Raw genomic sequence first — 27,596 nt, forward strand, 5'->3', positions numbered from 1 at the left:
GAGAGTAAGCTGCATGCATTTTGTAAGAAAATAGCAGATAGATATAAAAATATTGAGTTTCTATAACCATTAAAAGTAACAAATGCAACCTTGCTTTACAAGAGAGAGGAGGTAGGTCAACTGTCCTGTAGTTCATTATTATCCAGTAACGTGCTGTTATTAAGAATGTCACAGATTTCTCAGTAAAAGTTCTGTACAATAAAACTAAGAGTCTCTTAAAGTTATATCTAACCTAACAGTCAAACCAGTGTAGGACTTGTACTATGAATGTACTATGACTTGCACTAAAGAATGTAATGGAATAGAGGGACCTAGGAGTACAAGTGCATAGTTCATTGAAAGCAGTGTCACTGATAAGACAGGGTGGTGAAAAAGGTGTTTAGTACACTGGCCTTCATTAGTCAGGGCATTGAGTATGGGAGTTGGGACATCATGTTGCTCTTGTACAAATCATTGGTGAGGCCACACTTGGAGTACTGTGTACGGTTTTGGTCACCCTATTATAGGAAGACTGCAGAAAAGATTTGAGTATATTGTCAGGACCAGAGTTATAGGGAGCAGTTGGCCAGGCGAGGCTAGGCTAGGTCTTTATTCCTTGGAGTGGAGGGGAATGAGGGGAGATCTTATAGAGGTTTGTGAAATCATGATAGGTAGAGGTGGATGGGTGTAGTCTTTTTCCCAGGGTAGGAGAGTCCAAAACTAGGGGGCATAAGATTTAGGGGTGAGATGGGAAAGATTTAAAAGGGCCCTGAGGGGCACCTTTTTCACAGAGCAGGTGGTGAGTATATGGAATGAGCTGCCAGAGGAAGTGGTTGAGGCAGATACAATAGTATCATTTAAGAAGCACTTGGATAGGTACATGCAGGGGTGGGGCTTAGAGGGATATTGGCGAAATGCAGGAAATTGGAACTAGATGGGTGGGCACCATAGTCAGCCTGAACTCATTGGGCTGAAAGGCCTGTTTTTGTGCTGTATTGCTCTATGAGTATGAATACAGAACTTTTGGATTTAAGTAGTATTCAGTAAGATGCTAAAGTACAACACAAAATTAGCTTTCATGAGATTATGGAACTTATTAGCAGAAACTGAGGATTGGTTAAATCAACAGGAAACAGTTCATTTTTTGAGATGACAGACTGTAATTAGTGGTGTGTCAAAAGGGTCATAGCTTGGCCCTCAGCTACTTGCATGTATTACACTTAGCTGGTGATGCAAAACTAGATGTCAAAGTAAGCTGCATCTATTTTGTATACAAGCACAGGTCAGGAATAATATGTTGCTGAAAATAGAAGTGGTTACATTGCAAATCCCTGGTTATGCTGAGTAATTAAGGTGGTAACTAATCGAAATCTGATCATATTTGGTTTATCTTACCAGATTCCAATTATAATTGGCTCCTTTATTATGGATTTTGGACCCAAGGGACTGGAATTTCCCCTTCACCTTTAGTACAGCATTTAGAGATGAATAAATAATATGCACACTCTCTCATTGTTTTTCTAATGAACTACTACAACAAACGTTTAGCCAGGTATATACTAGGTGACTATTTTAATTTTCTTAAACTTAGGTTACCAACTTCAAATTTAATACAAATACGAGCCATAGAAATCTGGTTTACAATATATCCTGGTCAAGATAAAAACACAACCAAAATCCCCCTCTAAACATCAATACAGAGCAAATATTACAAATATACAGGGAAACCAGATAGCAAATTTGATAGATTTCCACCTCATCTCAGAAAAATATTGCATCAGGTTTAGAAATGAAAACCATTTTAATGCATCTCTTACAAAACCTTTGGCTATTTTTAAGGAAATCAGTCTTACAGTTACTCAAAAGGCAGACTTTTACTTGATCTGTACTGTAGCTCCAATATGTACACTTTTTATACTAAATTTGTTTCTTCCTTGCATTTTCCTTTCAAACATCCCTTGAGGGTACTGAGCTACTACCCTTCCAACATATTTCCATTCTTTACGTGTGAGCCTTATCTTTGGGAGAACTGTACGAGTTCCACAATTGCAGTTTCTGACAGTACTCACTGTGAACAGATCATGATTGATTTTTTTCCCCCCTCTCCTCCCAAAGGAGGCTCAGTCTCATACCAGGTTTATTCCATTCTCCATTCAAGTATCAGAAGAGCTACATTTAAGTTGCGAAATGAAAAATTTTGAACATAGCAACAGAACTACAAAAAAAAGTGTAGAGTTTTGAAAAGATTAAATAAATAGCAGAGCAAATTGGCAGCAAGAATTCACTTATAGCTGCTCAATCTAGTTTGTTCCTTAAAAGAAAGTTGCTTTGCCAGTCGGACAATGTGAAGCAAATACATGAAGCAGCAAGCATCTACATATTCCCCAGTTTTATAAATACATTCCCCTCTTGTATAAACATATGCGCAAATAAGGCTCCACTGTACAGAAAAGGCAAAATGCATCAGCAGTAAAATATTTTCTACTTCACTTCATATGTACATAACCAAGTTTGTCCAGGAAATAAATCCATAAATAAATACCTATTTTTTTTCTTTCTATCCTGTGTAGTTTATGCCAATGGGGAGCTTCAACAAATTAAGCTCTCTGCAAAACTTCAAACTGCAACTAGCACTGTTAAGACTATTTACAAAACTGTATAAATATAGCTTTGAAGAGGCTTTGCGTGCAAGTGCAGCAGAACAATTATATACAAGTGTAAGGAATTTGAGTTGACTCATGGCCAGTGTCATTTCTTTCTAGGGTTCTATCTTCAGTGCAAAAAAAAGTCCAATTTTTGTTTCATGTATAGTATAAAATGATTTGCTAATACAAAAATACACATCTTTTAGATGTTAGAAATTTTACATCTGGTGATTGGGCGTCCAATCTTGACTAGTACAGCTGCTGCACCATTTGTTGTGGGGAACCTGCCGGTCAAGTGGATGTGACACAGCTTGTCTCAGGGTAATCCATCGTCCTCCATACTGAGAGCAACACGCTGTCAATGGAAAACAAAGTCATTTCTTTATAAATGCAATTAATTCAAATTCTACCTTGAGGAGGGATGATTTTCTTCCCACCTCTTTGCAGTCTGAAGCAGCAAAATTATTTACTAAATGATGTGCAATTTTACTCAATTACAGTAATGAAATCTAGGGCAAAATTATATTTTATCCTTGTATTTGTTAAGCCCATTGCCTCACTCCAATGATGATTTGATTAACCTCCGTTACAAATATGACCTAAAGAAAGCCGATTCTAATTAACTGTCAGATTCAAAGTTAATAAAAAGCCCTCAAGCATATAGAGGCATAGAACGAAACAGCACAAAAAAGAGACCATATAGCCCATCGTGCCTTTTCTGCTGTTCTTTATCTATAGCCCTGTAATTTACTTCTCTTCAGTTTAGCCTTTATTACAAGGTGGATTATGTAAGAGAGAGGAACATTAGAACTGACAGACATTTGGGCACAAGGGAGTCAAAGGACCTTGGAAAAAGATGGGAAAGTAGAATTCTGATCTTATTGAATGGAGCCTATTCAATAAGAGGGGCATATGGCATACTCCCAGTGTTTTCAGGGGACACAGCTCTGAGTTCCATCATGATGCTAGGGCTTAGAGGGCACCACTTCCTTCTGCATTTTTCTGGAAAGTTAGCTAACAATGAGCAAATGGAAAATCTGGCTAGTAGCTCAGATTTAAAGAAAAACACCCATTAACTAGATATTATACAAAGGGAGAAAATACAGTTTTGCTGAGAGAAGGGAAGGAAATTTCAAAGTAAACTGAAGCAAAAAGAAAATAGTGCAGAACCAAGCAAGTGTATAGGACTGAAGACCTCGTCTGATGACTGCAGAAGGCAGCATGCAGTTCCACGATGTGGTTCTGACACCATAGCAAGAAACAGCAAAAAAAAAGCAAACTTAAGGTTCTGTACTGCATAATCTGATCTCCTGGGAATCTTACCATAAGGGAAAAATTGAGCAAGATCACAAGATTGTTCAGCCCATCAAGTCCACACTAGTTTTATCAAAGAGCAATTCAGTTCATTTCACTCCTTGCTTTTTCCCTGTAATGGCTGCAGATATTTATTGCGAACCAAGACTTCTCATAACACCTCCGGCTTTGTCAAGTATCCTAAATTTGTGCCCTTTGGTTATTGGCCATTCAACCATAAAACTGAACACTTCATTTACTCTATCTGAACCCATTATCATTTTTGAACCTCTATCAAATTTTCCTTTATCTTTCTTTACCATAAGGAGAATAAACCCTAGCTTGTCTAAATAACTGCAATTCCTCATCTCTGAAACAATTCTAGTAAAATTCTTCTGTACCCGCTACTAAATCTTCACACCCTTCCTAAAATTAGACAATACTCTAGCTGAGGTTGAGATATTAGAGATTTAACAAACTTCTATGCTTTTCTCTTGGCATCTATAAAACCCAGCTTTCTATATGCTTTACTAACTTGGCCTTCATAAACTCTCTTCTCATTTGTCACCAAAATGCATCACCTCATCCTTTTCAACACTGAATCTGGTGTATCCACCTATTCCGCTAATCTCTGACTTAGTTTTTCATCATATGCAGATTTTGAAATTGTGCCTGGTATGTCCAAATCAAAGGTTTAATCTTCTTAAAGAAACTCCACCAATGATCCTATGGTATTGAACATCTCCTTTCAACACAGAAATGCAGATAAGGCTTTTGTCATTGATACATTGTGAGCAACCTGTGGTGGCTTGAAGTTTAATGCAGTAGTGACCTTCATATTCACAGAAAGGCTCATCCTTACAGATTGCTGCTCCTTCTGTTAGGTGAAGCATCAATGATAAAGACTACTCTGACAGAGCTAATAAGTGCAGCTAGATTTTTTAAAAAATATTTGCACAGTGTGAACACTGCAAACATCTACTCTCCATCTCCAATTTCAGAGGTCAGTTCATATTTAACCACATTGGTGTGCCAGGAGGCAAGTATGCATGACTGGGTAAGGATGACAGATTTCATTCCCTGTAGGATGTTAATGAACCAAATAGTTAATAACAACTGTCAGTTTCAGGGTGGCTGATACCAGGACTAATATTTTTATTTCAAAATGTATACAATCCTTGAATTTAAATTCCCCAGCTGTTTGTGGGGGAAATCTAATCCTGGATCAATGTTTTGGATATTAAAATAGTAATTTAACCACTACGCTTCTGTACAGCTACTACAATGGAGTTATCTCCCAGTACACTTGCAGACCCTCCTTCCTTAAATTTAAGACTCTTCATCAAAATAAAGCCTATCCTACTTACATTGGTTACTGCAGGCAACTGAAAGCAAGATTGATGTATGAAACTGCTTTGGAAACCAAGCAGGCAGAGCTAAACAGCAGCAAACATGAATGAACTGGGAAAAGGCAAATAAATCAAACTAACAATAAGTGAGCAAACCGAAGTTACATCCCTGCAATACCTCCCAATTCTTCAAAGACTGGGCCATTGTACATTTTCTGTTTAAAAAACAGGCAAGGAAAATGGCAAGAAAATCACTCTCTCTCATGGGAACCAGTTAAATGAAATTTGTATGTACAATTTGCTGGGCATCCCAGCATGGCCTCATTTGCCTCACCATTCTACCTTTTGTAAAATTCAGTAGAATCAATAACAGCACATCGATTTCATACTTTCTGCTTGCCCTCTGCCAGAGTCTGGGCACCAATTGGTACTCTTCACCTTCACTCTGCATCTTTCATGGGACCTTCCTCACCTCAGGCAGACAGAATATTACTCTTCTCCAGAACCTGGCACTGCCAACTGCATCAAACAAGTTCTTGTCTGAGATTGGAACCTACATGTCAGTGGTTCTAAATCTAGCAAAGTTGCACTCAGGTTTTAGACCACAGCTGTCAAGCTACAGAAATACAAACTTGCATTAGAAAAGATCAAGAAGAGAGCTTGCTAGATCTGAAGTGTAAATGGGAGGAGTTCCCAAGAACATTAGCAGAAGCTGCAGTTCTGCAAACAATTGTGGAGAATCCTAGCAGGCAAAATATTAAATGACTTTGGGAAGGGCAATAAAAATCAAAAGTAAAAATTTAAACATGTTCAGCACAGAACTGGATTTCAGATTGAAAAGTGTTTAAATTGCCTGTGTTTACACGTTTCATTGGTAGGCCTCTAGTAAGAAGAAAAATACAGCTGGTTTCCTGAATGATCCACTGTCTTAACAGCAGGTCTAGTCTGTTTGGTGCAGTGCCTGCCAAATGTTTAATAGGTGGGGAAAACTTACAGCAGGGTACACATGGCCAATCTGCCCATTCCTTCCAATGTGGGTCTCCTCCATTTCCTCCTCTTCTGTAGTTTTCCTATAGACTGGATTGTCAAAGTTCATACTCTTAGTGTTCTTCTTTCTCCAATTCCTCCATATCAGGAAGCTTCCCAGGCAGACCAAACTAATGATCACTGAAAAGAGTGATGAAAGTTACAACTCTTCATTCATTAAAATTTATCAACCAAAACACAGCAGAAAAATACTTGTGTTTCTTTTTATGCACTGTGCATAGAATTTATCAGCCAATGATAATGGGTCATATGAAGAAAACAAATGTCTAAGCTCAGATGTGTCACTGATCAATACAAATGATTAGTTCAATATATCTACCTAGACTAATTGGAAGTATAATCAACTTTTTACAAAATAGTTACACAGGATTGGTTGGACACTATCTTCTCATTTCTCTGATCTTGCTTTGATCATGGAAGGGATCCAGCATTGATAAAGAATCAAGGAAGGAATCCAGCTGGGGTAAGGAGAGATGCATGGATGGGTATCTGGTGTGGGGAAAGAACTAGAAATAAGGAAGCACCATACGGAATCTTCAGAGGTAGTTTCATTTGGCATCTTCAAATAAGTCTACGCCTCCTTCCTTGGTTTAACTGTTAAGTCCATGTAAATGTCAGTAGGTCACAACTTTTAATCTAAATTTTAAAATGGGTTCCATTTACTTCCTACAGGAGCATCACCTGAATTGAAAGTCAGGGAAAAAGAACTGGCACTAAAAAGGAATGGAGTGACCTCAAGCTGTAAAATTGATAGTTTAATGTTAACTCCTCCAATGCATCATTTGCACTTGGTGATCATACCATAGTTCAATATGGCACCATTTCGATCTTACTTTTTCCCATTATGGTGAAAATACTGAAATAGATATTGGTATTTTTGATTTTCTGAAGACCTGCACATAATATACATAAGTTACTTTTACCATGATATCATAATATTTTGAAGTGTCAAGGAATCATAGATACAAAAATATTATCACTGCACATCGACCACTTGATAATGCATTAGCTGAATACTTTGTTTTTTAAGGTGCCTGCTGTAATGCTCTATAATGTTTTGGAACACAGGTTTGTATTCATTATGCCCCACATAACCTTCTGATAGTATTCATCTGCATGCTCTTCACCAGAAAAAAATCCAGAGAAAGACTGTGAATTGAATTAACAGCACCCACACTTGGCACTTGACCAAAGGGCTCAAGGTCTCACACACCTCTCCTCCCATTCCTACTTTAGCTAATCCCACTGTCATGTTTCGTTCTCTGTTGTGTTATCTGGCTTCCTCACAAATGCATTCATGTAATTTGCCATCACTATCCACGTAGTTCCAACATCGTAACCACTCTTGACATATTAGTCTGGACTTATTAGTGACAAACTTGCATTCATAATGCTTGGGTTACACCACAAGTGGAATCATCTCCACATTTACTCAATCAAGACCCTTCATGATTTTAATCCCTTGTCTTTTTTGATCAGTAACTTATAATGTCACAAGAGGCAGATAGTTTGGCATGGACAAAAGTCAAAAGAAAGATTATCCTTGGTCAATATTATCAACACAAATGAACTAGGATTATACAGGGTCCCCAGTCTTCTCAAGGCACTGGTGGTCAAATAAGTCTCTTCTAATAGTCACTGTTTGGCCACAGCTAATTAAATGTTAAGCTTGAAGTAAAGCTAATTACATAAGAAATAGGAGTAGCGCATAAAGGCCCTTCAAATTTGCTCTACCATTCAGTATCATGACTGATCTGATCTGTGGCCTCATCTCCATTTTCCTGCCTGTTCCCTGGAACCCACAGTTCCATTGTTCAGAAATTTGTCTCTACCTTTAGACTATTTAATACCTCAGCATCCACATCTCTGGAATAGAGAATTCCAAAGATCTGTAACCCTCTAGATTGACTGTCAAGAGAAACATCTTTGCATCATCAATCTGTCAATCGTGCTGAGAATTTTCTGTTTCAAGGAAATCACCTTCCATCCTTCAGTATAGGGCCATCTTGCTCAAATCACAAGAAAACTTCTCAGTACTCATTCATTACTTGATGAGCCACTCAAATCTCTGCACTCAGCTGAAATATCACCAAGAGCATGACTGATCTCACATTAGTGCTTGGTTGAAATGAAGTGCTAGCATTCCAGTAGAGGTGAAGAAAGGAATGGAAAAGAATGCTTCCTGTTCCATCATTGGGGGCTCAAAGATGCAGGGAGCTGGCAGCCCATGCAAGGTATCTGTGGAATAGGTCGCATACAAGGCTTCATTTTGGGCTGTACATGGCAAGTGGTGGCTGATAGACACATTTGGTGTTCAAAATTGAAAGCTGCATTCCTCTGCAGTAACACAATAAACAGAGATAATTCACAAACAAGAGGCAGTATATCATAGTTACCCACCTATAGGAGTGACAGTTCCCACAATAGCATCGGTTGAAGTTGACTTCTTGCCTTCTCCCTGGTTGTCTGCTGCTGAGAAAAAGGAAAAGGTTTACGCCAACTGATGTTTGAATGTTACCACGTGAACAGATAGTGCAGCAGGAACAGCATGGCCCATGCAAGCTCAGATGCTGCTGAGCCCTTCATTCCTGCATTATTTTTGGAAAGTGTTGGAAAACCCATAGAGAAGCAGAATGGAAACAAATCAAGTGGCGGCCAGGCAACATCGAGCTTTGATCTGAAAAGCCCAGTCTGGAACATCATTGAGAGAGGTGACTAGCTCCAGCTCTGAGATTTGGGAGTGGAAATAGAAGATGATCTGAAGAGACAGAAGTCACACATGGAGGGAAGGGGAGACGAACAATTCAATTGCACATTAAAAGAATGCGACAGTGACTTAGAGAGGGAATGGGGAATGCAAAAATCAGGATTGCCTCCCACCCACACTAGAGAGGTGGTGATGTTACTACTCCAAATGATGTTAGAATATGATTAAGTAGGCCATCACAATGGAATGGGCTGATGAAAATCCCCAGCTTGTACTTTGCACAGGCAGAAAGGAGGTGGCCAAGTTGAATGACGGAGTGTGAAATCAAGTTACATGCTTCACCTTGGCATAAGTCATAAGCAGCAAAAAAGAAAGAGATTTATACCAATAGGACTTACATAGCTGTGAGGAACTGTTACTGTGAATCAAGCTGTCTGCATCAGTGCTGTTTGCCTCAAAAGGGGAATGCCATCGTGGGTCTCCCGTGACAATACCATTCAGAACCACTGTACCAGCTGGGGTGGTTTTATCAGCAGGAACCCATACACTGGAGAAAGGGGCGTCAGATTTTGGAGTTGAGTTGTTGCTGGTCACGGAGGGAAGCCCTCCAACTATTTTGAAATAAAGATACATAGAACCAATGGTCGTAAAACTGCAACTTCAACATTAAACAGCTTAAAGCAACCGTACAAAGGCAATTTCCCCTGTGACCAGATGGAAGGGCTTGGATTTGCAAGCGATATGAATTATATAGAATGCAACAGCCATGCAATCCAAACAGGTCAGTGCTGGGGGTTAATACCTTACACAAATCATTTTCTGCTACTCTTCATTCAGCACTATTCATGCAACCTTCTTTTCCAGCTTCCTCTTAAATACATCCATGCGAGGTGCCTCAACTTTCCCTGTGGCAGAGTTCTAACCATGACCACTCCTTAGTTATAAGCTGCTTATAATTTTCTTATTGGATTTATTACTGAGTACCTTGTTCATCAAACCCTTTAATAAACTTAAAGAACCCTGAAGAGCTCTAACCTGAGAAGACACTCCATCTTTTAAAGCTGAAAAAACCAGCACCATCAAAAATCCATGAGCAGAAAAGAAACACATACCTCTGTAACACTTCCTCATGTCGTGCCCAAGTTCCATATCATCAGGGCAGGCACATGTGTACTTTGGAGAGTGGTTGCTGATTTGGGGAGCAGGCAAACAGAGATATTGGCACCCTCCTTTTGGTGTACCACCATGTACACAAAAATTCATAGCTGGTTAAGCATAGAAAGATCTTTGAGGTTAAAATAAAAAGGCAAGATATGGAAAAAAAGCTCCATAATTTTGTGCAGGCAACCTCCATGATACAGCGGTTTGGGTTACTGAAATTCGCCCTTATGTAATTTACAAAATACGAAAATACCAAAAAATCTGGGAGATGGAATAAAAATGCACTCTTATGAAATTTATGTGGCGGGGGGGGGGGGGGGGAGATAAAAGGTGAATTAACACCAATTTTTTTTCAACTCGCATATCTTGAGACGTGCAGATGACACGACTTCATGTTGCAGAAAATCATGATACAGACCGATTTCTAGGAACATAACACCCATAACATGGTGGTTGCCTGTATAAGGTTTTGATTAAGCAGATTCTGACAGGAGTTACCTTTGGGTTGTTTTAGTTCATGAAGAACAGCAATGTCATGTACATTGTTCAGATTATTTGCAAGTAACATAACATCTCTCCCAGTCAGTCTATTTGCACAGTAAATAGAGTCATGCTCATTGTCAGTCCAGTAAATCTTGTCCTGTAACAGAAAGATGTATTAATAAGCAATTAAAATAAGTGGCTAAGGGGACTAAACATCAAATGTGTTTCAAGAGTGACACTTTTTTTTTGGACCTCATACAATGTTACTCCTGCTATCAGCAACACTGAGGTACCTTCCCTCACTGATAACTTTTGAATCTGAAAACACTTGCACAATAATGCAGGGTGGCTTTGGTTTATACTCTCTCTTTAATATTAAAGCTTTGCACCACATTGATCTGAAAGGTTCAAAGATCAAACCCAGCAGTGTCCTTGTGATGTTAGGGCTGCCAATTGCAACACTTTCACCTTTCACTCACATTTCAAGTGCAATGCAAGTACTGTGCTAAGCAGAGTTTTAAATTAGAACTTTGTGCTGATCCCAGTTATAAATTGCTGTTATTTTGAGACATGCAAAAACATCATAAACAAAAATATTGCTCTACGTTCACAAAACCACATCACCAGCACATGTGAATTTAAAACACCCAACATAGCAAATGAAGTAAAAACTCTGTCTTTGGATCGAAGATAGGAAGGAATAGGAACCAAGGAAGAAAACCTATCATCCTTTCAAATATCACTTGCTGCAAGCTGTATTCATCTAGATAGCAGAACAGAGGACTGGGCTACGCTGTGAAGTAATCATCAATAGTGATGACCACACACTTACTGAAAACCTCAATCCCCAGCCAAAGTCAATGTTTTGCAGATAGGAGATGATGGACAGAGAAAGTAAAAATTGAACCGAGTAAAATCCATTACTTCAGTGGGCTCAAGTCCTGCTGATCTCAATTACAACAGATCTGTGAAAGCCGTAATTCTACCTTAACCCAGTTAGGCCTAAAGAAAATAACAACATACAAGAAAAGTCCCCACTGTGTTTTGGTACTGAATGAAGTTTAAAGAAAAAAAAATTGTGGGCTGTTCTGTTTTGGTGCTAGCCACTAGAGCAAAATTACACAGAAGGTACAAGTCTTACCTCAAACACCACAAGTGCAGATGGGTGAGTCAAGTATTCTTCTGAGAACAGTAATGTTTTTCTGTTGCCACCATTCAGGTCAATGCTGGACAGTTGGTGCAGTTTGGAGTCGACCCAATACAAGCGCTGGTTCAGTAAATCTACAATTGGATACAACCCTCAGGTCACTACAGATTCTTCAATTCCTTTCACCTGGGATAACATGCACTCAGAGCTAATTTCAATCCAAAACTAACACACATTGGGAAAAATATTTTCCAGCTGTTGACACAGAATAGGTTACATCAGATTAAATGTCCACTAATGCACACAATTTAGTACATCTCAAGTTTAGTCAGATTACCTCCAAATCTAAATTTGTTAGTTTTTACAAGTCCAGTAGTCTATTGATTTCTAGATTAAAAAAACATGATGATGCTGGAGGAACTCAGCAGGCCAAGCAGCATCCGTGGTGAAAAGCAGGCGGTCAGCGTTTGAACTCAATGACTGAGCTCCACAGAAGTCTGTGTGGACAATTCTGAAGATTCACCACCTTTTTGGTGGACAACTTCTCCTTATTTCAATCTTACATAGCCTGCCCTTTATTTTGAAACTGTGAACGTTCAAAACTCCTTAGCCAGCAGAAACACCCTCCCTGTATTTATTCTGATAAGGCCTCTCAGAATATTGTACATTTCAATGAGGTCATTTCTCATTTTCTGAAGTCTAAAGAACCAAGGCCTAGTCTACTCAATCTCTCCTCATGTGACAGACCAACCATCCCAGGATATAGTTATTGAGTCTCTCTGAATCACTCCCTTTATTGGACCTATATATTTTTTCCAAAAGGAAAGGAAACCAAAACTGGACACAGTACTCCAGGTGTGTCTCACCAGGACCCTGTTTAATTGTAGCAAGACACCTTTACTCGTCTATTCAAACATCCTGGAATAAAGGATAACTTCCTATTTGCCTTCCTAACTGCTTACTGTGGCTGCACGTTAGCTTTTAGTGACTTGAGTACACAGACATCCAAGTCCCTTTGAACATCAACATTTTTCAATTTCTCTCCACTTAAAAAAAACTCAGAATTTTATACCAGAGGTTAATCTCACATTTTTCCACATTGTGCAACAACACTGCAGACATCATACACTCATTCATCTTATCTATATCCCTTTAAACCTATTTGCATCCTTATCAGTACTCACATTCCCATTTATTTTTGAGTCATGAGCAAACTCAGCCAATCGTTGCTATAGACAACGAATTGTTGAGGCATACCTTTGCTTCTCTGCCCAGTCAAAAGCAATCTCACTAAAATATAATATACTGCTGTAATATCACCTACCTAAAGTGATTCCATTTGGCCATTCAATGTTTTCCTTGACAAGTGATTGACGATCAACCCCATTTAGTCCAGCTTTCTCGATCTTTGCAGGGCTGCCCCAGTCAGACCAATACATGAACCTGATTAAACAGGGTCAAAAGTATGAGAAAATGAGAACTGTGGCAAGACAAAGATGGAATTAACAGCTTTACCATCACTTACCCTCGAATTGGGTCGACTGCGATGGCTCGGGGATTCTCAAGCTCAGTACTGATAAGGGTCTTTCTTTTGGTTCCATCTACAGTGGCCACAGAGATAGACCTGGTACCAGAGTCTGTCCAATATATATTTTTGTGAATCCAATCTATTGCTAAGCATTCAGGAATTTGGAGGCCATGCTCAATCAGATGGATATGCTGGCTAGGATCACTGCCTTTATCCAAAGGTGCACTGCAACACAGATCATGTAACAAATGTTTAATTAGTGCTGTCCAACATAATCCAAAAAGGAGCTGGAGTATTTGTGCTCTATTTTTAAACCAATTTAAAAACATGATCAATGACGTTGCATGATTAACATACTCGAATATAAGAGACACTGGAATGTAGTTATGAGTAAGAGGTTAATGATGATGGGCATATGATATATTTGGGAAAACAGAAACTGAAGTTCCTGCTTCATCTGATCGTTATCTACTGACCCCGATGGAAAAGGATCACAGATTCACCCAGAATTCATTCATGGATGTTTGCTACCATCTTATGAAGTTACTTTACAATTGGATGCACAAAGTTGATCAAATACACTGAAATATTGAAATTGTTGGCATAGAGTTACACAGCGTGGAAAAAGGCCCTTTGGCCCAACTTGTCCATGCTGACCAAGGTGTGTTCCTGAGTCAGCCTCATTTTCCTGCATTTAGCCCATATCCTTCAAAACCTTTCTTATTCATGTACCTGTACAAATGTCTTTTAAATGTTGTAATTTTACCCACCTCTATCATTCTCTCTGGCAACTCGTGCTATATACCCAAAACCCTCTGTGGAAAACTTGCCTCTCGGGTCCCCTTTCAATCATTCCCCTCTTACCTTAAACTAATGTCCTCTACTTTTAGACTTTAAAATATACAGACAATCTGATAGTGTCAATATTGTTCTCTGTAATTTCACCCAGTCTTTCTATGATGTCTGCTATTTACTGTGTTGAGTGGATCATTCAACATATATAAAAAAATCAGAATTATTCCCCTACAGCCCACTATGCCCACACAACATGGTTCATTGAGCATAAATGCTTCCTAATGATTTTTTTTTACCAGTCCACAAATGGAAAGAATAATTAAGATATTCAGAGAACCGTATCCCTTAGGACCAGTGTAAAATGAGAATCACTCTCACTGATGACATTTTGGTGGACAAGACAGAAAATAGAATTCCAAATGGGTGAGGAGGATTTCCTTTCCCTGATACAACCTGACTAAATGCAGCACAGTGTAGTGCCTTCTTGGGTGCACTATACTAGGAATTCCAATTAGACGCAGGTAGACTTAGATTTATACAACACCTTTAATATCTCTTTCAGATGTGCTTGGCAGCTAAAGACCTGGAACGTAGAAAACTCAGCAGCTAACTTATATACAAAAAAAACTGCCTGCCCAGGTTATGAAGGAACATTCCCCTTTTAAAATAATGTCTGGAATTTAATTGACACAAAAGGACAAGTTTTGGTTTAATGCCTCAATCAAGTAAGTACCAAATGAGTGGGTCAACTTTCCAATGGTATGACTTTTACCTTTCCTCCCTAGCTGGAAAGGGTGTTGAAAGTACCCAGGTGATATGGGAGCTTTATCCAGCACTTTAACAGGCAGGTATCAGAGCATCTTAAAATTTGACTTCTGACACTTAGTAGCTTAATAATGCATGTGCACTATGCTGCAAAATATATCGCTATGATCTAATGATCAAGTGAAAAAAGTCACTTACCTATAGATCACTTTGTAGTAGAGGTCAATCCAATATATTTTATTTTCTTCAACATCCACATCAAGGGAGACCACATTCTTTAGTGTAGACACAAGACGAGTATATTCTTTCTTCAACAAATTAATCATTCTGATATCATGGCTGTTAGTGAAGAGCACAGCAGGGCTTTTGCCTATCAAAAAAATGAGAAGTTTACTCAAGAAACTGAAAGAAAATAAAACACAGCTGGTGGATTTTAGGCTCTGTTTTATATTGCTGTGTGCCATGTTCCATTATAGGCAAAGTTACAAGGCATTACAAGTACTTTACTAACAAACAACAGCTGTTGGACCCAAATTCCTAGACCTGGGAGAATGCTGCAAGAGCACTATCTGAGCATGAGATTTGGGTTTTAGGGTGGAATACTGTCCATCCCACAGATGCAGGGTCTTGACCTGCCTGACATCCCCTTGGCTCCACAGATGCTGCTTGACCCGCTGAACTCTTCCAGCAGTTTATCGTTTGCTCCAAAAGGACTTCAGTGGCTCTTTCTCTCTTCTGCCTCTCTTTTCCAAAGTGAGCAGCATAAAACCAGCTGGACTGTTAAAATGATACCATTTGCAAGAAATTCCACTGACTACTTTAATTGAGCCCCATGCAAATAAAGGATAATTTTCCACCTTACATCCTTGCAAAATGGCGCTCCTCTTAAATGCATCTCAACAAAATGAGTGATTCATCACTAATGAGACCAGCACCAATAAAACACATCATTGTTTAAAAGAAAACAGACTGCAACCCTTAAGTAACAACAGCTGCACTATCCTGCTTTCCCTACCCACTTCAGCACCACTCTGCACCAAAACAGCAGCCAGGTTGAAAATTCTGAGTAACTAATGGGTGTACAATTGGAACTAACATATGTAGCATCCTTTTATACAACTGATCCCAACACAAAACCATAGACATGGTCAGGACCAAAACAGACAGACAACAACATCAAATACAACTTGTCCTGAGAAGTACATTTAACATAGCAAAACATTGTCATTCTGTTACAATACTGGCATCTACCCATTAATGTGAACAATTGCCCAGGTATGTCCCATTCAGAAAACACTAGACAAATGCAAGCCAGTTAATCACTGCCCAGTCTCTCAATAACAATAATGATAGAAGCAGTCCACAGTGCTATCAAACGGCACCTACTCGCCAATGACTTATTGACTGACGCCCAGTTTTGATTTTGCCAGGACCATTTAAATCTTGGATCATCACAGCCTTGGTCCAAACATGAACCAGAGCTGAATTCCAGAGGTGAGGTCATAGTGACTGCCCTTTAAGCAAATGTGGAATCAAGGAGCTCTGGTCATACATTGCACAAAAGAAGGTAGTTGTGGTTGCCAATGGTCAGTCATTCCAGCCCCAGAACATTACTGCAGGAATTCCTCAGGGCAATGCCTTAGGCACAAGAGTTTTCAGCTTCCTTATCAATAACCCTCCTCTCATCACAAGATCAGAAGAAGGGACATCCACTGATGATTGTGCAATGTTCAATTCCAGTCACAGGTCCCCATGCTTACATGCAAGACCTTGACAACATTCAGGCATGGGGTGATGTGGAGAGTAACATTCACACCACAAAAGTACAAGACACCTAGACAGTCTAACCACCTATCCTTGATATTCATTAGCATTACCATCACCAAGTTCCCCACCATCAACATCAGAGGATCTCCACTGACCAGAGACAGCCAGATAAAAATCATGCATCAAGAACTCAAGAAATCCAGAGGCTGGATATCCTACAGCAAGTGACTCCCATGCTGACACCCCAAGGCCTTTCCACTATCTACATAGCACAAGTCAGGAGTCTGATGAGTGCAGTGCAAAGAACTCTCAAGATGCTTAACACTATCTGGGACAAAGCAGCCACTGGATTGGCACCCCACTAACCACCCTAAACGTTCATTTCCTCCCACACTAACTTACAGTGTGTACAATCTACAAAATACAGTGCAGTTACTCATCCGGGCCACCCCCAACAGCACCTCTTAAACTCCTGACCTCTATCACCCATAGTTTCACATCCTAACACACTATCCCGACTTGGAGCTATATTGCCATTTCTTCATTGTCACTGGGTCCAAATTTTGCAACTCTGTCCATGTGCACTGTGGGAGCGCCTTCAACAGAAGGCCTGCAGTGGTTCAAGGCATTAGGTCATCACCAGTTTCTTGAGGTCAGTCAAGGAGGGGAAATAAATGCTGTCCTTGTCAGTGATGCCCAGGATGAGAACATGAATTAAAAAAAAAATCCCATTTGCTTCACAGGATTATCAAACAGAATTTGTAACTAAATCACAAGAAAAGCCACATCGCAAACAACTAATAACTTGGTCAAAGAAATAGGTTTTAAAATGTATCCTGAAGGATGAAATTAAGACGGGCAGAAAGCTTTAAGGAGGGAATTCAAGAGCTTAGATCTTGGAGGAGTGTGCGTCTTTTTGGAGGAGTGCATCATCACCTTACCCTGTATCAAGTTTACCATGCCCAGCCTTTCCAACTTCTTTTTGCTCCCCATTTCAAGTGCTATGAATTGAAGGTCACACCACTGGCTACTCATTTGCCCAAGCCCGAATGTTGTCTCGGTCTTACTGCATGTACTGATTTATTTGCAGAGAAACTGGGACATTGGGACTGTTTACTGATGATTACAAATTTCTCCAATTATAAATTTCAGGCTGTGGCCTCTGGTCTTCCCCTGAACACTATGACGCTGGAGGAACTATGCAGGCCAGGCAGCATCCGTGGAAAAAAGCAGGCGGTCAACCTTTTGGGTCAGGACCCTTCTTCGGGACTGAAGATGGGAAAAGGGAAAGCCCAATAATATAGGAGGGAAAAGCAGAGCAGTGATAGGTGGACAAAAGAGGGGAGGTGGGGTGGGTACAAGGTGGCGATAGGTAGATGCAGATAAGAGATAGTGATAGGCAGGTGCAGGGGAGGAGGGGAGAGCAGATCCACCAGGGGATGGGTCATAGGAGAAAAACAAAAGGGTGTAGAAAAAAGAAAGACAGACTAGGAAAGGGAAGGAAAGAGACATAGTTGGGGGGGGGGGGGGGCTGTGGGGATTACTTAAAGTGGGAGAATTCAATGTTCATGCCGTTAGGCTGCAAGGTTCCAAGAAGAATTTAATAGGCTTCCTTTTTCAAGAATATTGGGCTTCCTCTTTTCCTATCTTCAGTCCTGAGGAAGGGTCCTGACTCAAAACGTTGGCTGCCTGCTTTTCTCCACGGATGCTGCCTGGCCTGCTGAGTTCCTCCAGCATCATTGATTCCAGCATCTGCATTCCTTTGTTTCCCTGGTTTTCCCCTCTCTGGCCTTCATTGTATTCTCCACTCCCCATACAACATCTTGGACTGTAGAGTCCTTGGCCAATGGTCCAATAGTTTGGAATTTACTGTATACTATTTTTCACATCAAAAAAACTCAACAAAGCCACCTCTTTGACCATATATTTAATCTACTCCCTTAACTAAGGTTTCTTCACCAAATGACACTCATTAAGTGATACAAAATAATTTATCAATGTTGATGTCTTGAATCTGCCCATGCAAAATAAAAGTCGCTGGGGGAAAATAGGTGGTAGGGAAGACTCAAAACTGGAGATGAGGTGAAGGAATATTGTGGTGCAAAAAATAAATAAATTGGCATTGGATGCACTGAACCCTCATTTCTAGAGTACATGCTGAATATAAAAATTGGCAGAGTCAAAAGGAAGACTGTGATTTCAAATCATTCAAATTTGGAAATCTGAGTGGATATAAATGTAGAACGCTGGATAATAATGGGAACACATCCACAATGAGAATTAGCTGTTGGAACTCAGTATCTGATTCTTGGTAAGTACTGCCACCACCTGGTTTGGAGCCAAGCTGCATATCCTGATCCCACTGTTGATCAGTACAGCAGGGAAGGCTGAAAAAATTGGCCTTCGTCCCTCCTTGGAATGGAGATCATTGGATAATTCCCCAGTACAATGTGGTGACTGCACTGTTGTAAGTGAGACTGATTTTATCCGCGCACTTTGTATGTAACTATCTTTCACTTACTGCAGTATTCTAGAGAGGTGTGGAGACTCAAGGGACTACAGGTGTTGGAATTTGGAGCCAAAAATAAATTGATGGAAAAGCTCAGTGGGTCAAGTAGCATCTGCAAAGGGTTGATCGGCATTTTGGGTTGAGTGCCTGCATCAGGATTGAGTGTGTAGAGGGAAGATAGCCAGTGTACAGAAGAGAGAGGGAGTGGTTAGCTAGTAGGTGATTGGTGGAACCAGATAAGGGAGGGATAGTGGGAAGGTGGAACCAGGTAGGGGAGGGTAACAAGTCTTCAATTTTCAAATTTCAATGTTCATACCAATGGGTTGCATGTCATTTCAACTCCCCTTCCCTTTTCCACAGTGACCTGTCAGTTCTTGGCCTTCTCCACTATTACGGTGAGGCTAAACAAATGAGAACAGCACCTTATATTCTGCTTGGGCAGCCTACAACCCAAATGGTATGAACACTGAATTTTCTAATTTCAGGAAACCCCACACCCCTCGTGTTCCCTTCCACTCCCACCAGTCCACCCTAGTTCTCCTTTCCCTTTCATCCCTTCCTTCCCCTCATCACTACCAAGGCTCATTACCCTCCCCCACCTGCCCATCACCCACATACCTATCCTGGGTTTCTTCTCCCTCGGTTCATCTTTCCTATCCCCTCTCCCTCCTTACCTGGTTCTGCCCATCATCCCCCCCTCTGGTTTCACCTATTCCATTCTATCCTCCCCCATCTGGCCAACGTCTCATCTGGTTTGACCTAGCGCCTACCAGCCTCCGCCTCACCCCTCCCTCTCACTTCCATACAGTGGCTATCTTCCTGAAACCATCCCTTAGCCTCCAGAGGTGTTGCTTGACCTGCTGAGTTCTTCCAGCAGTTTATTCTTTTTTTAGTTCTGGAGAGGTTTACTGGGAGAGGTTTCTGTGGTGTCAGTTTCTTCCACGCTTTAACTAGATTCTGTATTCCATGTAAATTGACTCCTTGCTGAGCAGTAGATTGTTGAGAGTTATACCTCTACCTCCCCCTCACGGGCTGATGCAGTGGTGTCAGTAATTACTTTAAAAAAGGTTTCAGCTCATTCTATTCACAGATCTGTACCACCATGTTAACATCCAGGAGAAAGGAACGAGGAAGGCTACTTATGCCCAAACTGCCTACCATCCAGGATCATACACGAATTATGAGCAGAGATTTACCCAGCACATTCACCTCCTTTCAAAGAGGGCAAAGATGAAACAAAATGCCTTACCCACTGCTTTACAACTCTCGGTCATTGGATCCATCTCATAACCTTGGAAGCAGGTGCACTTGTACCCTCCTTTAATGTTCGTGCAGATCTGGCTGCATTGGTCTGGATCTTCACATTCATTTATATCTGAAAGAACCATTTCAACTAGTCAATAAACTGGCTGAATTCTATGCCATTTGTACAACAGTGCTTATTATTGAAACCTGTGTTTCAATTCAGGCTGCTCTTTGTTCAAAAATGACTGAAGGAAGGATCTGCTTTGCATTTTAATTACCTCCACATGTCTTTGAGTCTAACAGTGCGTATCCGGCTGGGCATTCGCATTCATATCCGACCTTCAAGTCTCTACACGTGTGGGAGCAGCCACCATTGTTGGTCAGGCACTCATTTAAACCTGGCACCAAAACAAAAAATTAACACATTGACTGGATAAATTACAAAGCATCAGTGAGAAATGGCTTTAGTGCTTCCAGATCTATGCAATGGAGTAGTCTGAGTAAATCCACATACACTAAACATGGCCAACATTAAAATGAACTTTAAAAGGGTGTTCACCAAAAGATTTAAAATTACAAATCTTGGATCCTAAAATCTACAGCAGTGGGGAGGGAGGTGTGTGGAGGGTGGAGTTTTAGACAGTTCTTAAGTTTGGTTAAATAGCAATTATAAGAATATATACTTGTACATTTTCAGGTGGTGGCCTGATTAAAATGTTATATTTTTGTGAAAATGACTTAATCAATACAAGAACCATCTCCATTTATACATCACTTCAACACAGCAAAACAAAAATCCCAAGATGGTTCGTAAGTGTTTTCAAATGTACAGCAGCAGTGAGCCACAGGATGATATTAGGGTAGATAACCAAAAGCTTCATGAAATGGGTAGATTTTAAGCAGCATTCAAAAGTAGGAAAGAAAGGGATGGAGAGGCAGTGGAAATTCCAGAGTTTGGGCCTCAGCAGATGAAAACACAACTGCTATTGAATGAGCAGGACTTGGGACTGAACAGCAGTCAATTATAAGTTAGCAGGTGTCTGAGTTAAAGGGTTGGAAGAGATAATATGTGATCCATATAAAATGTAATTTGTTTGCTTTATACGACTCCTAATGGCAATGACAACTGCCTCTAACTGGCTGAAAAACTGGGAAGGCTTAAATTGAAGAGCAACCACTGGCATATCCAAGACTAAGACTGAGGTCTGCAGGAGAAGTTTCATTCTATTCAAGCTCTGTTACACAATGCAGTGCCAGCCTCAACTCTTGGGTAGAAATCTCATCTCTGTCAGAAGCAAGACACACAAAAAGTGCTGGAGGAACTGCTGAGTTTCTCCAGCGTTTTTTGTGTGTTGCCCCAGATTCCAGCATCTGCAGAACCTCTCGTGTCTAAGTCAGAAGGTTGTATGTTCAAGTCCCATTCCAGAGATTTGAGAACAACAATCAAAGCTTTTAAATTAAGTATCTGTTCTATCAGTTGAACAAAAAGAGTGAAGTTTTCCTCCTTATTTTGTCTAGCATGTTATCTGTACACAATTTCCACCTATTATCCCAGGGTTGTTTGTCAGACCGTACTGTGTGCAAATTGGTGCCTCGTTCCTTATATTATAATCAATGACTATACTTCATAAGTAGTTCAGAAGCTGTAGTTCTGACCTCTTAAAATGCACTATTCTTTTCACAATGCTAACACCAAGTGGCAATGATGCACCTCCTTTCAATTATCATAAAATTCAAAGCACAACAGGGGAGGGGGTTGTTGGATTGAAACAAAAACAGTATTACCGAGAAACATTAAAGGAATCTTCATTCCAGCCTTAACCCATCCTCCTGAAATATTCCACTTTCTTATCGCTACTGCTTTTTTGGAAAATATCAAGGAGAATATATAGGAGTTGTAATGATGATAGAAAGCACCTGTCACCCTGGATCCATCTTACCACATTCTTTAAGTGGTTCATCTGACCAGTCTTTGCAGTCCTTGTGAGAGTCACATACTTTCTTCGAATCAATACACTCTCCACTCCCACAGAAAAACTTCAAATGTCCTCTACAAGGGGTCACTGTTTGACATCAAGAACAACACTGTTAGATCTCAAGGGACACCATCACTTGCTTGCAGACACGACTCAACAAACAGCACTAACCATTCTTGCAGTCTAGCTCGTCAATGCGGTCTGGGCAGTCAAAGACTTGGTTGCACTGTTTGGATCCATGAATGCAACTCCCATCGCCACACTGGAACTCATCGGGCTGGCAAGTTACCTTTGCTTTAAGAGAAAACGTACTTAATTTTTCAATTTTTCAATTTGTATTATTATTCAAAGGAAAGATTTCAAAGGTATCAAAAAAAATCTTAATGTTTAAAATGACAGCCTCAAGGATAAAACTTAATACATTGGCAGACAGCTAAACTAGAGGAGGATTATGAGTATCAAAGATATTAGGGATGGTCTCTTCCAAGGTCAGGGAGAATACCATTCTATCCTTTAATCTCATTTCCCTTCTCAACCACAAAACATCAGAAAATGCCAGTCTGCAAAGCCAAAAGTGAAACTCGTGTTCCTCATGAAATCGTAGGGCTCACAGATCAGCTAGACCATGCCACAGTACTGGTCATGCTTATCAGTGTTTGTAAATGCCAGTGTAGCTATCCGATTGAATGACAGAACAGGCTTGAGGGGTTCAATGGTCTTCTGTTGCCATCCTCTCATTCCACCACCCTGGAGGAGCAGGTTGCAAGGTAAGATCACTGGATACCTGGATACTTAGCTCAACTCCTTGATTTTATATGGATTGGAACAGTTTAGAACGTTATGGGCCAAACACGGGCAAATGGGACTAGCTTGGGTGGGGCACCTTGGTCGGTATGGACCAGTTGGGCCGAAGGGCCTGTTTCCATGCTGTGTGACTGTAAGCTAAGCTTACTTTTGAAAGATAATTGTTGGCCTTTCTACTAAAAAAAAGTTTATGGGTCTACTTCCTGGGATGTTAGGTTTCCCCAACAGGAAAAAGGTCAAGCCTCCAAAGTCCATGAATCATGAGCAAATTCAGCCAAAAACTCAGGAGACAAAGGCCCTAATTTATACGCACGATGAATACAATTAAAATATTAGAGATTCCGTACGTCAGCATCACAGACACTTTGGACTTGATCATACAGCTGGTAGATATCCTCCATGGTTCCCCAGGCTTCACTTTATCCTCCATAAATGAATTCATCTCAAACTCTGCTGTCTGTATCCTAACTCACACTAGTTCCTTTCACTCATCAAACCAATGTTCACTGATGTAATTGCCTGCAAATCCAGCAACTTTCAGATTTGAAAATCTTGTCCTTAAAGTCTCCACAAGTTCACCCTTTCCTTATCCCTTGTAGTCCCACCAGTCTTCAAATTCCTTGCACTCCTCCAATGCTACCTCTTGCAGGTCCCAGATTTTAACTGCTCTATCATGCCTTCAGCTGGCCCTTCAACTCTGGAATTCCTTCCCCAGATTTCTTACCCTCTTTCTACTCCTTTAAAACACTCCTCACAATCCATCTCTGACCAAGCTTTAGTTGTACTCTCTTAATATATCCTTGTGGATTGGTGTCATATTCTGTTTGCTAATGCCCCTGAGTGTGTATCCTGCCAATATACATACACACCAGCTAAATGGATAAGCCAGTGCAGGGCACCTGACACCAGAAGAACCAGTCTCAGTAAGCATTCCAGGTTTTTTTTGGGGGGGTGGGGAGGGGAAAATGTTAAACCTATTTGCTTTTATGTATAATACTTCTTTAATTATAGCTGGTTATACAAGGCTATTCCATCACACAAGATGCCTTGTCTGTTCCAAATCCATTAGCATCCAGTAATTAGAATGGGATACTGAGCAGGTGCAATAATCCTGGAAAAACGTTCCCTCCCTCAAGAACAACCATGCACACACTTAAATCTCGCCGTCCCAACTTAAACTGAGGTCAGTTAACTCAGCACAGACTGGGAGGAATCATACCTGCTACTTTCATGGTCTGTCTGAACCTGCGACACGTGAATTCAGAGAACAACATAAAGAATGAATGAACCATCTCACTACACGCAAACCATGTGAAATACATTGAAATACTCTGAGATGACACAGTCACATTCTGATAAACTTAAAGATAACAGAAGACTTACGACAACCAATTTCATCTGATTTGTCCTTGCAGTCTATGCTTCCGTCACATTTCCAGTTGAGGTGGATGCACTCGCCATTTGTGCACTGAAACTCACTTGCTGAACAAGAGTCTGTAGGTTTCTGTGTTGCCGAATGGCCACAACTCTCCACACTCTCGTCCGAGCCGTCGGGACAGTCTGGATCACTGTCACAGGCCCACAGTTCAGGGATGCATGTAGAGCTGTTGCACTGGAACTCATGGGATCCACAGGTGGGCGGAGAGCAGTCCTGCTCCTCTGTGCCATCGCCACAGTCGTCATCCCCGTCGCATACAAACATCATGGCAATGCACTTTTCATTTTTACATAAGAATTCATTGGGTGAGCAGGTCTTCTTATCTGTGGGGTAGGGGAGGAGCTATTATGAGCAAACAAATTGATGAGATCTTGCATGCAATTAAAAAAAACAATTATTTCCCTCTTCTCACCAACCCTTACTTCAAACATCTCTTTATCCTGTCTAAATGCACTGACATGGTGAATATTGGGTCCAGAAGTTGCAAGCACACATGAAAGCCTGAACAGAGTGTTGGCAGGCTATTCAACAGATGGATCATCACAGCTGAGCTTAATCCTTTCCTCACTTGAGGTCAGCATGTGCACTTACCAGCAGGTGTCCCAGATAGTTACTGGTAGGGATAACCTCTCTCCCCTAGGATGGCCAAATCCAATTATGGTGCCCAGCTGCAGTTCCACTAACATCACTCCACATGAGTACTTATATCTCAATTCAGTTTACTGATGTCCAGCCTATTTTGGATATGTCTGTGAGGAAATCCGTAATGTCAAAGACAGAAATTGTGTGGGAACTTTAAAATGACACATGTTCACAGTGAAGTCAATTAGTCAAAGCTAATTAATTTTACAAATCACTTTTTTTTCCCCAGAGGATCACTCAAGAGTGAAGTTTGGTGTCATCCACGTGTGCGGGTTTCAAGATGAACTAGCTTTTCCCTGTGATCACTGACATCCTGCTTTTGTTCAAGAAACATGATCTCCAAGGTAAAACAGTGACAACAGTAGGAACTGCAACAAACTGATCAGCCATCTGTTCAGCCTTGGACAAAGTCAGTATGTGTTCAGTTGTTAAGAAAAGCCTCACAGCGACCAGAGGCATTATTTGCAGCAATTGTCATTTAAAAATAAATACTTACTCCTTCTCTAGCCTCTAGAAAAGCAGCAACTCAGGCTTTGGTGATATTTACATAGGAGCCAGTTGCTTGCCTGCATTTTACTCGTCAAAGGTATCCCCAGCCAAAAGGAATCCTATTGGCAGACATCGATATATATTCACTTTCCAGTGATAGTGATCGGGAGAAGGAACCCGGCTTTTAATGCCCTCTCTGGCATGTCCCAGCTGAACTGCAGTACTCTCTGCCAAGATGGGTTTCCACACCACCACCCTGGGATGGAACATGGAAACTTGAGATGTGTACAGGTCAGAACTACACAGGTTCACTTCTCTTGCTGAACTTTGGGGGAAACCAGATGGCAAAGGTTAGGTTGTTAGAGCTAGATCCCTAACCAAAATTCATCCAAAGGATGTTCGCACACTCACCATCTCTGTTAGGGATTGTAAGGTGTGGGGCATCATTCAGGAGTTATGGAGGTGGTAGCAATTAATGAGAACCAATCTTCATAAACTATTTCAAAATGTTAACTACAAGCAGTAATTGGTTTTGAAATTAAAAGCACAGTTGCATGAATAAGCACCACAGGCTGCGGGCTCACAGCTGGAGGCTGCTTAAGAGATATGGTTTGTAAACTGACATGACCATGAGTCATTCTCGCATGCATGAGCCAAATACAAGACAATGGAGCTGTGTTAACTGGCCTACATCAGACCAAGCATCAGACATCTTCAGCTCAGATATTTTACACCATTGTGAAAGAGATCAAGCAAGGCTCCTCACTAGTTATTTGACCATTAGTACATCAAATGTGGTTACCTGCATATTTGTTCTATCAATTAATAATTGAGGTATTTGTGTACCCAGAGAGCCAAGCCATACAACACTGATTCTGAGTGTCTGGGGTTTCTGTCCTCAGAAGCTTTTAGACCATTTATGTGAACATCTTTATCTCAACAAAGATGTTTGATGGTTGTGTCAACTAAAACATACTCCCTTTATAAATATGTAATTCGATGGAACCATTAGTCTGCACCCAAAATATTGAAATAAACTGTGGAACTGTAACTACTGAAAATGCATGCAATTACCTGTCATCATCTTTGTTCTTTAAGAGTATAAAAACCTTGAACGACTTTTAAGTTCAGATAGATTCTGCAGAGCAATTCTCCCAAGAGAAAATCTTCCAATAGGTCTCCTCCTGAATGTTTATTTGAACTGAACAAAGACCTTTAACATTTACAGCTCCGGTCTCCATGTGGCTTATTCATGGTCACATTTGGGGGCTCGTCCAAGATAGGGTTAAGGCTAGAGCTCAAGCCATACCAAAATTCACCTGAAGGAAATTCACACACTCACCATCTGCACAATGCAACTCGTCGGTCCCATTTCCACAGTCCTTCTGACCGTCACACTGCCACGAAAGTGGGATGCATCTGTTTCTGGAACAGCCAAATGTGTCAGGTGGGCACGTAACTTTATCTGCACCACACGGGAAAGAAAAGAATCTGAGTGCATTTGCTTCATGAATGAGGAATTTCAATCAGGCTTCTTTTGGGTTTACTGGAGTAATGAAACCTTTGGAGTTTATATCAGCCCCAATCATCTCATCCAGTCATTTATACAGTATGAGACACTGCAACGTACAGGCAGTGAAACAAGTTTTAGGATCTATAGTCCAGGAAGAAAGCAGGGTTGGACTAGAACGGAAGACAAGGTAAATTTGGAAGCCAGTGAGTAACAGTACCAAGCTTGAGATTGAAAGTCTTAAGGAGAAAGAAAGCAAAGCGAGCTTTCAACTTTGAGATCCCAAGAAAGAACATAACAGAGAACTGAACCTCGAC

General features: G+C 40.6%; 1 protein-coding gene across 6 annotated transcripts in view; it reads right to left on the reverse strand.

The window, feature by feature from the left end:
- Positions 1-1,525: 1,525 nt before the first annotated feature.
- lrp8 (low density lipoprotein receptor-related protein 8, apolipoprotein e receptor) overlaps positions 1,526-27,596 on the reverse strand; it is a 77,618-nt gene continuing 51,547 nt past the window's right edge. For 2 of the 6 annotated variants that reach the window (XM_052011601.1, XM_052011600.1), the window contains 16 exons: positions 27,112-27,234; positions 24,584-24,961; positions 22,568-22,690; positions 22,361-22,483; positions 20,699-20,818; positions 20,425-20,550; positions 15,098-15,269; positions 13,337-13,564; positions 13,136-13,254; positions 11,806-11,945; positions 10,680-10,821; positions 10,133-10,285; positions 9,419-9,631; positions 8,714-8,785; positions 6,261-6,433; positions 1,537-2,979 (listed from right to left, as the gene is read on the reverse strand). In XM_052011601.1, the coding sequence (XP_051867561.1) occupies positions 2,941-2,979; positions 6,261-6,433; positions 8,714-8,785; positions 9,419-9,631; positions 10,133-10,285; positions 10,680-10,821; positions 11,806-11,945; positions 13,136-13,254; positions 13,337-13,564; positions 15,098-15,269; positions 20,425-20,550; positions 20,699-20,818; positions 22,361-22,483; positions 22,568-22,690; positions 24,584-24,961; positions 27,112-27,234 (2,444 nt within the window). In that variant the 3' untranslated portion in view covers positions 1,537-2,940. Of the gene's footprint in view, positions 2,980-6,260; positions 6,434-8,713; positions 8,786-9,418; positions 9,632-10,132; positions 10,286-10,679; positions 10,822-11,805; positions 11,946-13,135; positions 13,255-13,336; positions 13,565-15,097; positions 15,270-20,424; positions 20,551-20,698; positions 20,819-22,360; positions 22,484-22,567; positions 22,691-24,583; positions 24,962-27,111; positions 27,235-27,596 lie in introns of all 6 variants that reach the window. The other 4 variants (XM_052011604.1, XM_052011603.1, XM_052011602.1 and 1 more) reach the window with 3 other exon arrangements.

The sequence above is a fragment of the Pristis pectinata genome, chromosome 3 (genome assembly GCF_009764475.1).
Source record: "Pristis pectinata isolate sPriPec2 chromosome 3, sPriPec2.1.pri, whole genome shotgun sequence".
NCBI lineage: Eukaryota > Metazoa > Chordata > Chondrichthyes > Rhinopristiformes > Pristidae > Pristis > Pristis pectinata.